The sequence below is a fragment of the Canis aureus genome, chromosome 5 (genome assembly GCF_053574225.1).
Source record: "Canis aureus isolate CA01 chromosome 5, VMU_Caureus_v.1.0, whole genome shotgun sequence".
Taxonomy (NCBI): Eukaryota; Metazoa; Chordata; class Mammalia; order Carnivora; family Canidae; genus Canis; species Canis aureus.
This window is the reverse complement of record NC_135615.1, coordinates 28853848-28872108: the sequence shown is the minus strand read 5'-3', so window position 1 is coordinate 28872108 and position 18261 is coordinate 28853848. Positions and strand designations below refer to the sequence as shown.

Below are 18261 nucleotides of genomic sequence, written 5' to 3'. Positions count from 1 at the left end.
GAAGGGTATTCATGACTTCGTAGTGTTCTTACAACTTTTCTGTAAGTTTGAAATTATTTCAAATTAAAAGGTTAAAATGTAATTTTGCGATCAGATATTGACCTGGAATCATGGATTGTCTAAATGAGAAGACACCTAAGAGATCATCTCTATCTCATTCTTTTTCCACATCTTATGATAAGATACAGAATTTGCTAGCCAGTTAAGTATCTTTCAAATTGTATTTCTCACCATGGTGATAAATTTGCACTGAGTCATTCACATTATTTCTCCTCATTTCCTTTTTTTGACAAACAAGAAAGCATCCCACATATATGTGCAAAACTCTGGCAGAATGAAAAGTTGCTTATTTATTAATATGACAGGGTTTCCTTAGATTGAACTATAGCATTTATATCATTTATAATTGTAGATTGAAGTATAGCATATATATATATGCATATATATATGTATGTAAATTGTAGTGAATTTATATGAAGAACAGGGTTGTAGATAGCGAGCATGAGCCTTTACCAGAGACTTGACTTTTTTTTTTTTAAATAAAGGTTCCTATACTGCTTTAAGTGTGGTTCTTAATGTGTCTCTTTTCTTATTGTCATATTTTTTTTCCTAAAAGCGTGGGAGTTATAATTTATAGTATTCTTTGAAGAATGATAGTAGTAATGATCAATTACAACAGATACCACAGTTTCAAACAAGTTCTCACACACAAAGGATAGTCAGATCAAAAGTCTTATCCCTATTAACGTTAGCCAAACTTTAACACAAGTAGAATAGAAAATATCAGCTTTGTTAAGAATTCCTTAATATACCTTTAGCAGCATCAACATTAACACTTGTCCAGAAGTAGCTTCCCTTACTAAAATATCTATTATCCTTAAACAGTGTCCCTAGCAGCTCTGGACTGCTTTCATTGGAGGATAGTTATTAGGCCAGATAGAGGAGGTGATATCCACTTGACCTGCAGATGCTAACTCTGGACTTACGCTGTTATGTGGTTTTTGAGAGATTATAGTGAAGAGGGTTGGGTTGTTGTTGTTGTTTCTAATCTTCTCAAAAAGGATTGCAGAGGGCAGCCCGGGTGGCTCAGGGGTTTGGCACCCCACTTCGGCCCAGGGCCCGATCCTGGAGACCTGGGATTGAGTTCCATGTCGGGCTCACTGCATGGAGCCTCCTTCTCCTTCTGCCTGTGTCTCTGCCTCTCTCTCTCTCTCTCTCTCTCTCTCTCTGTCTCTTGTGAATAAATAAATAAAATCTTAAAAAAAAAAAGGATTGCAGAGTTAACTTTATAATGTATAGCTCTGTTATTGACCAGCATTATTATTTAGTAGTTTGAATAGTGAACTCTAACTAATTGTTCTAGCTAAAAAAGCAAAAACAAACCAGACCTTTCATCTGGAGAACCTGTAACTGACTCTCTTTGTGTTGGTCCAAGGGCTTCCCTCAAAGGCCCTGTCTGGGGGACTCACCTCCTAGAGCTGATCTAGATCTAGAATTAGAAGAGTAAGATATACTTTAACATATTCTAAAGGGCCCTGCCTAAGCCAAACCTTCCTCTTCCTGCTTTGGCATCATTGGGATTTATGAACTTCTGTGAGGTAGAAGGAGGGTCTTTGGAATTTAGAAATATTACAGTAATAAGTACTCTAAAATGTTTTATTCGTTCACTTGGAGAATATCATAACACTGTCTTCTTTCTCATTTTTTCATGTTTGCCTATTAGCAGTTTGAGCAGATTTGAGGTCCATCTTGTCATTCTAATAAAGATAGGGCTGGAAAGGGCTATTCAATTTTTCTGAGTTGTGTAGATCCAGGACAGGAATCTGAAAACTACTCTGTAAAAGACCAGATGGTAAATGTCCTAGACTTGCTTGTTGCTTATGTAACCAGAGCACAGCAGAATCCAAAGCGGGAGGGTGATCATTTCTAGTTGCTCAAAAAAAGTGTCATGGGAGCGGGAACACCTGATTGGATGCTAAGAAGAGATAGTCACCAAAGTGTGGGGGGCAGAGCGTTCCAGGCAGAGGGAGCTGCATGTGCAGAGTTGCTGAGGGGAGGCCTAGAGAAACTGTCAGTCGCGTGGCTGGAATGGCAGAGTGTTTGGGATGCAGTGCAAGGTGAGGTTAATTATGGAATCAGATGATGGAGCACCATATAGGTAGTGCTGGGGAAATTGGGTTCATTTTACATTTTAGAATACTGCTTTTCAACCTGCTGAAACAAAAAAACAAAAGCCTTTGTAGAAGCTCAGTATGTGAAATAGATCATCTTAGGGGTAACCATTCCATTTGATAGAGACTAGGGGACCCAGTCTGTACTGTGTGGTGCTCTGAAGGGGCTCCACAGAACCCTCAGGCTTCAGGGAACTCCTCTGGCAAAGTAGTGCTGTAGGGACCTATGAAACGTTCTTAGGACAGGGAATGTGATAGGCTTGGATTTGTGGTTTCAGAAGATCAGCGTAGGCAATGTGAAAGACAGGAACTGGAGGCAGAGAGACTATTTAGAAGACAGAGGAAAAGTGCTAAGGATTCAAACTAACAGTAATAGCGATGGGGAGAGTGTGCTATAGGAAAGTAGAAAACTGTGTTCACAATGTGAAAATGGAGAAACAAAAAAGTAGTCTGGAAGGATGTTTCTGACTTAGGGTTGTGAACGGGTGATAGTGTCATTCTCAAGTCCTGCTAACAGTCCTTATGTCCAAATTTGTCTTGTGCTGGTCATCTTTACCTGTTCACCCAACTCTGTGTCTAGGGCTTGAGCTGATTAATAGTCATCTTCCTTCTCTGCTTATTTCTCTTAATGACTGCATGCTCACTCACCAGGACTCAGAGCCTTGAGATGGTGCTTGACTCTTTCCTCCATTCTTAGACCTAATCATTTATTAGATTCCATTCATTCTGTGTTCAAAAATGTCATCTACCTCTATTGCTTCCTGTTGTTACCACTATTCTAGTTCAGACCCGGTTGTAACTTACCTACATCAATTCAGTGACCCCTAACTTGTCACCTCTCCATTATTAGGTTACCTCCCATTTGTCATGTATGTTCTTGCCAGAATAATTTGCTAACATATACCCTGTGATTTTTCTTCCTTGTCTAAAAATCTTCACCAGGTCCAAACTACCAGTAGAACAAAGATCACTTTGTTTTTTTTTTTCTGGAATTCAAAGCTTCTAAGATCTGGATGCCACCTTAGTAAGCTTACTTTGTACTACTCCCCATCTTGCATCCTACTTGCCAGATGAATTAATCCCTGGCTCCCTGTGTTCCACCTCCATCTCTTAGGCATCTATTCCCTCTCCCTATACATCACCATTCCTAGTCTCTAAATATCTAAAGCACTTACCTAATAAGTAAAAATCTTCCTTAGATCTTTAATATCACAGTAATCTGTTTCTGCTTTGAACTGCTGTAGCTCTTTATCTGTCTTATAGTACAAACCACTTTCTATGTGCAATCCACATTTTGTCCCTGTGCTAAACTGTAATATGCTTAGTTAATATGTGTAGAAAGAAAGAAAGTGATCTTAAAGCAACTTACTCAAGTAGGCAGGGCAAGTAACATTAGCCTCTTTTGAAAGGTCATGAAACAGGCTGAAGGAGTTAAGAGATTGCCTACAGCCTGTTGCTCTGTGGTGCCAGAATGCTAGCAGAAACACTGTCTCTCTAATGCCCAAGCCAGTATGTATGCCATTGCACCATGCTGTCTCTGAAAGTGGCCAACATCAAGCAAACAAAACAGAAGACATAACAGCTTATGAATCATATCCAGGTTGGATGCTTGCATTTTCTAAACTCCCAAGAATCAACATTTGTTATAAGAGTCCTTAAAAAAACTATGCTTTTTTTGTCATTTCTGAGGATAGTAGTCATAAAATAACCCATCTCCTGATCTTTAGAAGTATGTATGTGGTGGCAGGGGGCAGGGGTGCACATGTATGCACACCTGTACACAAGAAGAAGAAGGAAGAGAAAGACCATATTTAGTCAGGTTAGGAATACAGTTAAGGAAGCAAACAGGAACTACTTAGCAAACTCCAGATCTTGAAAGTAGGCCAAATCACTTGAAAAGAAAATAATCAGTCTGGATATCCAGTCACCACTCTTCAAAGAGCGATGATGTGCAAGTTTAGAAGATCCTTGAAGATTTACCACTTTACTACTCTCTAAACACTATGAATAATTCCCTTTCTTGCCTAGGAATCATATTTTAAACATCATTTTTATTTGTTAGGGTTTTCTAAATATTCCACTAATACCTCTTTTCTTTTCCTTTACCAGAAGAAGAAGAAGAGCAGGTGCCCACTGATGGTGGTACGTCAGCAGAAGCCATGCAAGTTCCCTTGGAGGAGGATGATGAATTGGAAGAGGAGGAAATTATTAATGATGAGAATTTCTTGGGTAAGAGACCGTTGGATAGTCCCGAAGCTGAAGAAATGCCTGCCATCAAGCGACCACGGCTATTAAGCACTAAAGGGGACACGCTGGATATAGTAGTATTGGAAGCTCGAGAACCCCTCAGCTCAATAAATACCCAAAAGATTCCGCCAATGCTCTCTCCAGTCCACGTACAGGACAGTACAGACCTAGCACCACCATCACCAGAGCCACCAATGTTGGCTCCAGTTGCAAAATCACAAATGCCAATCACAAAACCATTAGAAACAAAGTCATTTACGCCTAAAACAAAGACTAAAAGTAGTTCCCCAGGACAGAAGACTAAATCGCCTAAAACTACCCAGTCACCAGCAATGGTCGGAAGTCCTATTCGGTCACCAAAAACTATATCCAAAGAGAAGAAATCTCCCGGACGCTCTAAGAGCCCCAAGAGCCCCAAGAGTCCCAAGGTTATGACTCATATTCCCCAAGCACCTGTCAGACCTGAAACACCAAATAGGACTCCTTCAGCTACGATAAGTGAAAAACTCAATAAAGAGACCATTCAGGTAAAACAAATACAGACCCCTCCAGATGCTGGGAAACTCAACAATGAGAATCAGCCGAAGAAGGCCATCGTGACAGATAAGACGATCGATGACTCTATCAATGCTGTGATTGCACGGGCTTGTGCTGAACGAGAGCCAGACCCTTTCGAGTTTTCTTCTGGATCAGAATCAGAAGGAGACCTCTTTACCAGCCCTAAGAGAATTTCAGGTTCAGAATGTACTACTCCAAAAGCCTCCACATCCTCCAACAATTTCACTAAGTCAGGATCCACTCCTCTGCCTCTTTCGGGTGGAACTTCAAGTTCCGACAACTCATGGACAATGGACGCATCCATTGATGAGGTCGTGCGTAAAGCAAAAATGGGAGCCCCTCCAGCCGTGCCTCCCGGCTTTCCCTACATCTCTTCTCCTTCGGTGTCTCCTCCCACCCCAGAACCTCTGCACAAGGTGTACGAGGAAAAAACCAAACTGCCCTCATCCGTGGAAGTCAAAAAGAAGTTGAAAAAGGAACTGAAGACCAAAATGAAGAAGAAGGAGAAGCAGAGAGATAAGGAAAGGGAAAGGGACAAAAGCAAGGAGAAGAGTAAAGAGAAAGACAAAGTGAAAGAAAAAGAGAAGGAGAAGGAGAGCACCAAGGAAACCAAGTACCCCTGGAGGGAATTTCTTAAAGACGAAGAGCCAGATCCCTATAAGTTTAAAATAAAAGAATTTGAGGATGTTGATCCAAAAGTAAGGTTGAAAGACGGCATGGTGAGAAAGGAGAGAGAGAAGCATAAAGATAAGAAGAAAGACCGAGACAAAGGCAGAAGGGATAAAGAGAAGAGAGAGCGGGAGAAGGCTAAGGAGAAGGGGCGGGAGGAGAGGCCCCGAGCGGCACCGGCGCCCCTGGTGCTGCCCCCGAAGGACGCGCCGCTGCCCCTGTTCAGCCCCGCTGCCACCGCCAGGGTCCCCGCTACCCTGCCCGCCTTGTCCTCAGTGCTCCCTGACAAACTGTTTGAAGACAAGGAGAAGCCCAAGGAGAAGGAAAGGAAAAAGGACAAAAAGGAAAAGAAGAAAAAGAAAGAGAAAGAGAAGGAGAAGGAGAAAAAAGACAAGGAGAGGGAGAGAGAGAAGAGGGAGAGAGAGAAGAGAGAAAAGGAGAAGGAGAAGCACAGGCATGAAAAAGTAAGCATCCGGCCTTGGCCGGCTCGGTCCAGAAACAGTCCCGCTGAGAGAGGCAGGTAGACGAAGGCCACGGTGGTGTCCGTGTTCTGGCTGTGCACTGCCCTCCAGTGAACCAGAGGGCGAATCATGTGCTTGTGAGATTTCATGTTAATTCTTAAGACCCCTAAACTTGTAACCAAGCCCCTCTGTGCTGAAAATGTTACAGATTCATAGCCCAAGAGGGAGCTAATCAAAGACTATAAGCCCTCTCGTAAACAGACTAATCTCTGGCAGTTAAAAAAAAAAATCCATCATCTTCACCTGTAAATAATATTTTTATAATTATCAAGTGTAGCATACACTGCTTTGTACCCAAATATCAGGTACCCAAAAAAAGACAGCATCCATTTGACAGAGGGCAGTGTTTTCAGAGGACAGAGCTAGGCCCATGGAGTCCCTCCTGAAGGAGGGTGAGCTGGGTTGGCAAGTGTTTGGGGTTATGACTGTCTACTACTTTCTGTAGCATCTCTTGTCCTCCTCTTTTCTGCTTTTATAAGATTAGGACATGTTTCCGAGTATCTAGGCTGATCAGGCAGCCTGGCTGGTGAGCAGAGAATAATTCCAGGTATTTTACAACATAAGTAAGTCAGTCTTTCATAGAGTACAGCCAAGGAGACTGATGCATATCCTGCAGGTCTGTAGAAACTGAGACCTCAAGCCATTGGACCCAGGATGTGACCTCTGCTTTTATAGTTTTGCTCTTCAGTCCATGGTTCCTTGGATTACAGTGGTTGGTTGGTCTGAAAATTTCTTTTAAATTTTCTTAAAAAGTCTAACTATTCACTGTGTCTCACACAAATTCTCAGAAACCCTTTCCCTGCCTCTTGAAAAGCAGTCTTCTTGGAGGTTGGCCAGAAAGAATACATAGTAATTTTTTCCACATAATAAACTAAGATGTATTTAACACACAGCAGATCTATTACCAGCATTTTTGCAATATTTCAAAATTCATACTTACCTAGAAAAGTTAGTTTAGCTGACAAGCACTAATGGCAGCTCTCACATCTTTCTGCCTACCTTTATGCTTTTTCTGTCCCCCTTGGCTATTCCAAAATATGAAGAAGTAGAATGGAAATCCTGATACTAAAAACTGAACATCAAGTTAACAAGACACAGAAATCCAACTCTTGTTTCCATTTTCAAAATCATCTTATCATTCTGATATTTTCATGTGGCACCTGGCACTTGCACGTACCTTATTTTCTCCTTCTAACATACCTGTGCCTGATGTCCAGCAGGTATCGTTACCAATATTTGTGGACAAGAAAGTAAGTCTGAGGGGGTGACTTGTCCAAGATCAAGGTCACACAACCAGCAAAAGCCAGGTCACTGACACAGAGATATTTTCTTCATGGTCTCGAAATGTTTATTGCTGGAGATCTTGCCCAGCAGCAGTTATCACTTACCTGTCATGTACCTAGCACCTTGGCAGCTGAGCCCTCAGTAGATCAAACAGGGTACTGTTGCTTTCATCACCATCTTAACTTTGGAAAGTCAATGGAGTTGTTTCAACGGCCATTATGACTTTGAGTAAAGCCCATCAGATTAGGTTTGTAACAGCAATCCTTGCCTTTCCACCTGACTTTGGGAAAGAAAAGTCCCTCAGACTAACTTGGTTGGAGGTAAAGGCTCAGTTACAAGTTTGCTAGACTTCACCTAACAGAAGAAAACAAGTCCTTGTATCACATTTGATGGGTTAAGGCTCAGATGAATGACAAAAGATAAAAATTTATAAAAGTTGGCTATCATATAAGGCTTTCAAAATAATAAATAGTCTTGTCTCTAGAGTTAAACCTGAGTTCACAGCTTGACATTTTTAGCTGTATGACACTGGGCAAGTTACTTTTATAATAAATGAGAGTACATCTGAGATGTGCTCAGTACTGTATCTGGCACATACGTAAGTAAATGCCCAGTCAGTGTGGATCATACTGAAGATGGAGGCAACTAATATTATTTCATTTTTGAATCAACCCATAAAATATAGTAACATGTTTGCTACTTCACTGGACCAGACTAGCTAACTTACATTTGATGGGCCGGGGGGGAAGGGGGCGTCAGCTGTGCTTAGCAGTGTTGAAAAATGATCTCTCCTTCCTTGGCATCCTTTTAAAGTTTAGCTCTTGATGGAGGTAGGAGAGGATAAAGGCCAGGGCAGCCCATGCAGATGCCACTGACAAGGTGCAGAAATTGAGACATGAACGTAAACCTTGACTTCTCCTTTTTCAACTCTACATGTTCCTCCCCGAGCATCAAGACATACAAGTAAATGAAAGTATACATAGCATTGAAGAATTCCTTTACATATCCGCAGATCAAAATAAGGCACATTTTAGCTGCCCTGAGAAAATGTCTTTTGTCACAAAAATGAGGGCCACAGTGTCGTCCTTCCTTCCCATCCTGACCAGCTCACAAGAGCAACTCACAGATGTTGACCCAGATCAGCAAGCAAGGGCATTGTTTTAATAAAAGAAAAACATCTCCCCGTATTTATTTAACCTGCCTATAAAGTTTTTACCAGCCACATCCACATTATCAACACAAAAACCAGTAAAGGTACCATTAATTAGATGGAGATCTGCATGGTAAGTTGAAGGAGGCATGGGCTCTGGAATCCAGCAAATCTGACTTAAGATCCAGGGCATGTTTTGTAGTTTCTTTACTCCTTAGGTGCTCCATCTTTAAAGCAGGGATGTGGTGACATTCAATGAAAGGCAGCAAAACACTAATTCTTAATATTTATTGAGTAATTACTACATGCTAAACATCATGCAAGCACTACATGTAAGTTTAACTTCTTACCACAATTCTATAAGGTAGATACCATAATCATTATCACCTTAAGATGAGAAATTGAGGCTTGGAGAGATTAATAAGGTGGCCGGTGGCCCATGATCATACACCTCAGAAGTGATAGAACATGAGCCACCATGTCAACCCAGGCTGTCAGATGCTATATAATTGATGTTCTTAACCACTACGCTTTCCTACATTAAATTAAAAATGGATTAATTGAAATTATGTAAGGCACCTGGCTCAGTGGTGCATCATCAGGAGAAAAAATTGTTTTTCTAGTAGTGGTAATAATCCACAGTGTAATGATTCATGCACAATTTGTGTTCCTCATGTGCAGTAATATACACTAGTCAAGGTTAGGAGTCTGATCTTTCAGCTCTTTAAAATAGAACCAAACTAACTTTTTATGGAAAACATATCAAGAGCAATTATGCTGTGCAGTCACAAGCATAACATGATAGCTTCGGCAGTGATAAACCTGATGGTATATTTCAGAGCAGTTAAAATTCTCTGTTTGTGCTTGTGTCAGTGTGTGTACCACATGACTTGGATTTTTGAAGTTTAGAGGAATGTTACAGGACTACTTTAGTTCAAATTGACTTTTGGTATTTTTAAGTGTTTTTTAGAAGGAGGATTACTGTGAAAAAATTAAATAAGAAAATATCTCATTTGTTACTGGAACTGAACAGTTGTCCATATAACCCGATACAGAATGTAAACCAAAATCCACCTGTCAAATTTGAAAATATGTTTTTATGCCCTTGATCTGAGAAGGCACAGTAGAATGTCATCCAAACAATGATGATGTCACAACCTGCAGATAAATAGGCCCAGTGCTGGCCCACCGAAGATCATGGGCTTTGCCAGTCAGACCTACTTAACTATGAATTCTGGCTATACCACTTATTAGTTATTCACCAGCCTCTTCAAACCTCTCTGACCCTCTGCTCCCTTCCCTCTGTCTCCTTCCCAGTCAATACCAAGAAGAGATGGCATCATCATAAAGTATAACCTCTGCTTAGAAATGAGTTTCATACCTTCTCCAAGAATATTTTGGCTTATAGAGGCCTTCTCTTTTCCCCTCTCATTGAAGACTCCAAGTGAAGACCAGCTGGTGTCATTTAAGATGACTCTTCAGTATTTCCTTAAAACAAGTCAATTATATTGATGATCAACCCACAGATAATTGATATTTGCTAAATGGAAAGGTCGTAAATTCTGTAAAGGATTCCCCCAATTTTTATCCTATATATTGATGAATGTTATTTTGAGCCAAAATCAGCTACTGGATGAACTAATCCAGATGGTAAATGATACCATCTGCTGGTATATGATACCATCACTAAGCTGCTTAGTGAGTGCATATGAGCACCAGACCTGGCCAGAATTCTATGAATTAATCCTCCCAAAAGCTTGGAGGGTTTGGTGCTGTTACTGCTATTTTGAGTTGAGCAAACTGCATAGAAAGGTCAAGTAGCTTGCTGTAGCTGATGGGTGGAAGAGCCAGGACTTGGCCCCAGGTCCGCATGAGTGGTGCCTATGTTCTTTGTCACCCACAACACCCTTCTCAGTTAGTCACCTCAGATGAGAGGAGCTGATGAGAAGGCTAACCATAGTTTCACACTCAGAAATTAGGTGAACATTTTGAGTTGAGAAAATTGTAGTCCCTGGAGAGACCTTAGAGAACTCCTCTTCAACCACTATATTTCAGAGTATGGGCGATGGCGATCTTTTGCGCTTTAATGACTTCAGTAATCAGAACAATTACAATGGTTCATGGTTCTTTAATCTAGCTCCAACTCCCTTAGCATTTGCCCTCAAATAATCTTTTATTGAACTTAAACAATTTGTTCTTTAGAGAACACCAAAGAGTCCTACTGGTTGGATAAAGGTTGGACAAAAGGTTGCCATTGTTCCTCCATCTGTTTAGAACAAAGTACTTTCCTTTCCAGTTTTTTCTCATCAGCTCTCATCATTAACTAGTGAAATGAAGGATTTTTACTCAATCCAGTAGCCCAGTAAAAAGAGGAAGATACTCTCTTCCTGTTTCTTACAACTCTCTGTCCCAAGGGGAAGCCAGTCACCTAACATTTCCTTGAGTGTGTTGGAATCAGTAGCCATTTACCAGAGACCATCTCCAGGTCTGGGTGTGAATGAACTTGAGCGAAAGCAGAATCCTGCCTTCTGTTTCAGTTTTCCTTGCTGGATTCCACTTGTCATACTTGACCACACTGTAGAATTTCCTTCTGACTGTCTTTTTAATGTCTTAAACAGTTTATCAGTACTGAGACCACGCTTCTAAATTGAACCAATGTAAAGACCTTAATTGCTAAGAAAGACAATACGATGCTCGCCAGTCATCATAATTCCACATCCAAAATGTTAGCTTATTAAAAATAGCTCTTCATCAGTACTATTTCTGGATATTTTGCTGACATATTAGCATAGATGGGAATCTGAACTAGCATTCGCTGAACTTGCTATTCCTCTATCTAGCACACATTTTTTTAAGTGAAAGAAGTTTAACGTTAAAAAAAAATAGAAAATAAAAACTTGGCCAGATTATATTGACAAAGCTGCCCATTACCTTTGCAGAAAGTCCCTGTCAGAAGATAAACTTTAAAGCTGGAATGCATGAAAGAGTTCCAAGATAGAATTTAAATTTAAACTGATTCTTTATAGATAAGCTTTTTAAAAATCCACCTCTTTGCTTCAAGTCAGGATTTTAAAAATAAATTTCCCCTTTAAATCTCTTGAGCGATTTTCATTTTTTGCAAGGCCGCACTGCTGGTGTCCTGGAAAAATGGAGAGTTAGAGCTTTATCAGTTGGTGCCCTGAGGTATGTGGCAAAGAAGCTAAATCCTTGAAGATTAGCAAAAAAAATGCAGCACATGGCAATAAGGGGCTTATATGACTACTAGTATTAGTTCAGGTGAAAGCAGTATTGCTTATACATAAAACTGGACAAATCCACTGACAATGTATTTTTAGTTAGCTACAAAGGAGTCTTCTATTACTGGACTTTGCTCTTTGGTGGATTGGGAAGCTTAGTAATCCACTGTAAATGCTCTGCGCGCCCCAATTCTCAGCTCACTCTCAAGTGCAGTGCTTTTATTTTAACCCTTAGAAGCTCATGTTGTCCCCAGAGTTTGGCTTCATGCCATTAAAATGTGGCATTAGTCGAATGGTTTTAAGTAATTCCAAATAATTGTCATTTGTTTAGTCATTTCTGAGAAGGTCATGTGAGAAGTTACTTTATGAATGCAGGAAATGTCTTTGTTTTTATTTTGGTAGGCATTTTGGATAAAGTTAATGTAAACAGAAGTCTGATAAATTCTAATTTAGAAATGATATTTTGTGTATCTGTATTATTAGCATCCTCATTAATATTTTTGAATATTATCCGTAGGTTAAATCCTATTTAGCTTCTTTAAGAATGAAATTGATGTTTTAAGTATTTGTTGGGAGGGCTACTCTCTGTCCTGGTTTGCCTAGGACAATCCCAGTTTACACACTTTTTTGGCGTAAATAATAGCTCCTACTCTCACTCTCAAAGATGTCTCTGGATGATGTGGTCACCCTAATTTTACCCAAGGAAAAGTTTGGAGCTAAGGTAACAGGGTTCTGTCTACGGCCATACCACCCTGAACGCGCCCGATCTCGTCTAAGGTAACAGGGTTCTGAATCATTCATTAATTCCACACGTTTACAAAATATCTTTTTTCTTCAGGGCACATATATACCATTTTTAATTGGACTTACAAGATGTATCTCTGTTTTTGTTTGCTTCTTTTTTTACATATAGTATCATTTAAACTTTTTAAATAGTATAACATAAATAACCATGTCTTGATTCTTTTACCTTGACAAGTTACTTAAGATGGCATCAACAACCCAGCCAGTTTAATAAGCACCTCTATTTACATCTTAAAAAGAAAAAAAAAAAGCCAGTTTAGTTGAATGGAGGTGAGGCCAAAGTCAATCACAATTTCCATATAAACTAGTTAGCCTTACATAGAGAAAAATGATTTTACAACCAACCCTGGGGGCACGTGAGTGGGTCAGTTAGTTAAGAATCTGACTCTTGGGATCCCTGGGTGGCGCAGCGGTTTGGCGCCTGCCTTTGGCCCAGGGCGTGATCCTGGAGACCCGGGATCGAATCCCACGTCGGGCTCCCGGTGCATGGAGCCTGCTTCTCCCTCTGCCTGTGTCTCTGCCTCTCTCTCTCTGTGTGACTATCATAAAAAAAAAAAAAAAAAAAAAAAAAAAAAAAAAAAAAAAAAAAAAGAATCTGACTCTTGATTTTGGCTCAGGTCATGATCTCAGGGTCATGAGATTGAGCCCCAGTCTGGCTCTGCTTTGGACATGGGTCTGCTTAAGATCCTCTCTCTCCTTCCCTCTGCCCCTCACCTCTCCTGCCTCTCTCTCTCCCTTTCTAAAAACAACAACAACCAACACTAACCATTTCACAAATATATGTCATTCATCATAAAAGACATTTACAAGAAAGTGAGTAGCCAGCTCCTTGTAAGACACCACCATTACCGGAACAAAGGACTCGGCAACATGGTAGAGGTGAGAGTGAACTTAGTGTCAGGAGACCTACAGGTAGATCATTTACTTACTAAACAGAGTTCAAAGAGCAAACTGGATCACATATATGGAACACACTTGGTGCTATGCAGGTGTGAGTTATGATTATTGTGTAGTGTGATATGGACCAAACGACAGTGTGAAATATGGTAATGGTAAAGATCTTTTTCAAGGTAGAGCAGCTTTATTTTTAAATAAAGCTTAAGGAAGGGTTAAGTGATTAAATAATATTGCAGGCTGAAGGAATGTGGAATATTACTCATAATTTATAACCATATTACCCTAAAGTTTTTTAGAATTAAGGAAATATAGGAACTGTATGTAATTTTCCATTCTCTGAAACAAAACAACTGAATCCAATCCTAGTTTTGCTCTTTGTGTGACCTTAGAACAGAAAAAGGAAAAGGAAAAATGATTGCTTCATATATGATACCTTTCCCTGTAAAACAGAAACCATAATGCCTACCCCCTCATGTTTGTTTAAAAAAAAAAAAAAAAAAAAAAAAACTATGAGAACATCTAAAAAATATCCAATCACAATGCCTGGCAAGCAGCAGGCAGTTTAAAATGTTTGTTCTGGATATATTTGTCTGTTCTCCTACAGATAATACAGAAAGGTGAGAAAAGTAGAGAAATCTTAATAGTTTACAAAATAGACCAAACTATTGGTTTTTCAGATTTGTTTAGATACGGAACCCTCTGTTAAAAAAGAGTTGGAGGAAGTGGGTACAAACCCTAGCTAGTTATCCATGGGTCTTGCTCTTACTGCCCCCCCACACCCTCCGTGGCCCTTGGTCCCCTAGAGCCTTAAGGAAAACCACTGGGATATACTGTCCAAAGAACTGGGCAAGTGGATGAGACATGCATCAAAAGTGACCATTTGGAGGAGCAGGCTTTTATGAGAAAGTTGACAAGTTAAAGTTTAGATGTGGTGAGATGAAACGCTAAAGGATATTGAGTTGAAAATGTTGAGTAGGTAATATTCTATTGTGGTCTTGGGCTCAATCAGTGCTAGTCTAGAGATGGAAATTTTGAAGTCATGGCATATTGTAAAACCTACCATTGAAACCATGAACATGGATAATACACCCACTGAAGAAAGTGTAGAAGGCCAAGAGGACGTGGTCAAGCAGAGGACTTAGTAGAGGAGAAGGAAAGGGGGCCAGTGAGACCCCCAGTGGAAAGCATACTAGGACATCAGGAAATGACTGATTTCCAGGTTTCAGTGGCCTGGTTGGGAGAGACAGTAGATTGGAGCAGATTGAAGAATGAGTAAGTGAGGAAGGAGACAATTGACAAGAGTCTGATATAGGAGAGGTGGTCAGTAGAAGGCTGAAGGGCAGGCAGGTTTTTTAAGATCGTTGAGCATATTTAAAAACTAGTGGAAAATCGTGGCACTATGAGGTTGAAGATGCCTACATAAGGAGGACGTCTCCTTAAGAGACCAGAGGAGCAGGACTCTGGTACAGTATCAGGTGCAGAGAAGTCTGTAGATCTGCATGGGCTGAAGAAGTTCTGCCTGGTGGCCTCAGTGCTTTCTCCGGTGGAGCTGGAGGGACAAAAGTAGAAAGGAAATCACAGGATAGGTCTTGAAAGAGGTAAGAGTTTGAAATTGTTGCTTCAGACAACTTCTTTGATTGTGTCTCATGCACTGACTGTGTGTCAGCCCCTATGATAGGCACAACAAAGTAGCAGTAAGCTAAACCGAGGTGGTCTCTGTGCTTACCTGGCTTGGCAGGTGATCCAGATACACAGTGTTGAAGGCAGAGATGGAATTGGAATTTCTGCTAAGTTTACATGATCTTTAAAATTTTCTTTGGAATTACTTGAGGGCCTTGAGGATGATTTTGAATTGGTTCTGGACAGATGGCAAAACAACCCAGAGACAGAGAGTTGAAGGTGTTTGAGCTATTAATTCAGTAAGTATTTGAGTGCCTCCCACATGCCACTGTTCAAGAGAATGGTCGAAACCACAGGTATTGACATGATGATGGATTTAAAAAAAAAAAAAAAAAAAAAAACTCAAAGGAAATAGTTAAAAATATATGAAAAAAAATGGTAAATTTGATCTATGTGCAATGTATTAACTAGATGATATAATATATTGAGCATTATGTTATAGATTCATTCCCCTTTAGAACTACCACACTGTCCTATTAGGATTTAATTCTTGGGCTTGACATATTTTAAGTCAGTGGCTTGCAGCTAATCATCACAGTAACTAGCAGCGACTATTGGCATATGGCAGGGCCCAAGGCCAAGGATGTTGAACATCTGGCCATGCCTGCACCGTTCCATTCAACAAAGGACTGTCCCACCAAAAATGCCAGTCAAACACCTGTTGAAAATCTCTGACATTGATGATATTTGGAGCTACAGAGCTTTTGTTCAGTTTGTTCATTCAAAATATTATACCGTGAACTCTTCACACCAACACGTGTGAAGAACCCCTTTAAAGTCATACTTGATATTTGACCATTAGCTCAAATATTTGCAAAGGTCTTCAGTTTATTCAGCAGATGTTGCCTTCACTACAAATCCTTCTATAAAGGTCTATTTTTTCTTTTGCAGATCTGTTGACCACAAGCTAAAAACAGAGCAGTTTAATGCTGCAGTTACACTTGGTGTTTCCATTTTCTTATATGATGATGCAAACTTAGGATGAGTTTATGTTTTTCAAGTTCAATAAACAAATACATTTTAGCTTATAGGTGCAGATATCAGTGCATTTTTTTCTACTTTATTAAGTCTGGAAATTAATGTTCACCAAATGATCTGGAGGAGTTTTTGTTTAAAAATTCTAACCATAAAATCCAAGAAATTAACCAGAACTAAGAAAATACAGAAATAACTCCCATAACTTTCACGATGTAATTCAAGTTTGTAGAATTTCTCACGAAGCCAGATAGCCTTTGGTTGTTAAAAAAACAAAATAGCCCAGATGGTCCTTGGATCTAGCATTTTAGCCACATTCAGGGCTTAAACTGGCTTATCAGGTTTGTGGAGATGAGGAAGTAGAAGAAGGAGTAGGAGGAATTTTGTCGAAACCACATTTAACTCTAATGTAATAACTTCAACAGATAAAAGTGGAGCCAATTGTTCCAGCCCCAAGTCCAGTCATCCCCCGATTGACTCTCAGAGTTGGTGCTGGCCAAGACAAGATGTAAGTATAAACGTTTTCAATTAGAGTGAAAGAAATTGAACATAACCTTCCCTGCTCTTTCCTAATGGGTTTAGAATCTCACCTTTTCCAGAGATGAACACGGAGGATCAAGCTTTCCTTTGAGAATTCTTCATTTTCAAATTGTATCGGTTTCTTTCCTCAGAGTAAATGCTTACTGCTTTCTTTGACCTAGAGGATCCCTTCTTTCTTATTTTCTCTCTTCTTTAAACACATGACATGGTGTCTGAGTAATTCTGAATGTCCTGGTTATCTGAAAAGGAAGAAACTATATGTTGAGTAGACTGACTGCCGTATTCCATCCGGGTGGATGTAATGTTATACCTTCTCAAGTATGTATTCTCTACTCACCATGACAAAGAATGGAGATTCTCATGGTTTTATTCTGTACCTGAAAACAAAGAGACTGCCAAAGGTTTAGTGAAACAGTATATAATAGTAACAACCAAAGTCTTAATTATCTGCCCATTCGTTCATTCAAGAGAGGACTAGAAATGTAAACCCTGTGTTCACTGTTCTTAATTTTCACAGAATCATCCTATCATCAGCCCACCCTGCTTTAAAGTGAGTTAGTTGCCTTTGTTTCTTTTATTCATTTTGGAGCTACAAATTAAGGCCTATAGTACTCTTATGTGATTTTAATAAGGTGATAAAACAGTGATTTCTTTGTAAATTATGTTAAAAATCCTTCTTGTATAAGTCATACTGTTTATCATTTAAATGAATCCCATAGGCTGAAAGTACTGGCTTATACAACTTATTTTTCACCAGTAAGCCTGAAAATGGATTTGTTTACATTGTAAACAGTCAAATATTATGTAGAAAATGGGCTTACAGGGCATTGAGTTTTCATTCAGATTTTACTGTAATGATGGCAGTAGGAGCCATGCACTTATATAGTAGGTAGACAACAGAAAACATACCTTGTGTTCTCAGTGGTTCATTACATCTTAAAAGTTTGTATTTTATGCTGCTGCTTGTGCTAACTCCAAACAACACAATGAAAAGGTCTAATATCATTATGATGAATGGTGCTGTAGAGGCAAACATGGTTCCAGGAAAATGTATGTTCTTCTGAAGATTGAAAGAAAATCCAGATAGTTCATCCTTTTTTTACCCAAATTATTCACATAATTTCCACATTACTTTTTTTGGTTTTATCAGTAAAAACCTAGACAATGGGTGGTAGTGTTACTGACAAGCTTAGACAGTGTAACAAAAATACTGTAAATTCAGCTCATTTTATGCAGATACCGGTTTGACCCAGGCCCTCTATCTATTTTACCTACAAAAAATTTAATAATGTCCACCTCCCTCCACCAATAGAGGACAGAAGGCTGATTAGCAGGGAGACCTAGCCAGAGCAGCTATTGATACCATCTTTTTGGAAATTCTGTACCTGGGCTCATTCCTCTAAAGAGAAGATATTATTTATCATTCAACAAATGCTTTTCTCTTACTAGTTCACATTTATTACTGTTTTCTCAGTAACTCACTATTACTTAATCCTTACTTCCACAAAAGAGTTTGGCTTACTCATTCC

At 39.6% G+C, this 18261-nt stretch overlaps 1 protein-coding gene and 1 long non-coding RNA gene across 13 annotated transcripts in view; one reads left to right on the top strand and one right to left on the bottom strand.

Moving 5' to 3' along the window:
• TAF3 (TATA-box binding protein associated factor 3) overlaps positions 1–18261 on the top strand; it is a 180923-nt gene that overhangs the window by 128918 nt on the left and 33744 nt on the right. For both annotated transcript variants that reach the window (XM_077897273.1, XM_077897274.1), the window contains exons 3-4: positions 4281–6109; positions 16618–16700. In XM_077897273.1, the coding sequence (XP_077753399.1) occupies positions 4281–6109; positions 16618–16700 (1912 nt within the window). The remainder of the gene's footprint in view (positions 1–4280; positions 6110–16617; positions 16701–18261) is intronic.
• Positions 1–18261, bottom strand: part of LOC144313868 (uncharacterized) — a 30476-nt gene that overhangs the window by 4956 nt on the left and 7259 nt on the right. For 2 of the 11 annotated variants that reach the window (XR_013379506.1, XR_013379495.1), the window contains exons 4-13: positions 17642–17792; positions 17070–17109; positions 16783–16986; positions 15264–15485; positions 14957–15086; positions 12807–12870; positions 11532–11739; positions 9982–10088; positions 8709–8827; positions 7555–7730 (exon numbers count right to left, since the gene is read on the bottom strand). This is a non-coding gene — a long non-coding RNA (uncharacterized LOC144313868). Of the gene's footprint in view, positions 1–1316; positions 1836–7554; positions 7731–8708; positions 8828–9981; positions 10089–11531; positions 11740–12806; positions 12871–14956; positions 15087–15263; positions 15486–16782; positions 16987–17069; positions 17110–17641; positions 17793–18261 lie in introns of those variants that run through there. The other 9 variants (XR_013379504.1, XR_013379501.1, XR_013379496.1 and 6 more) reach the window with 9 other exon arrangements.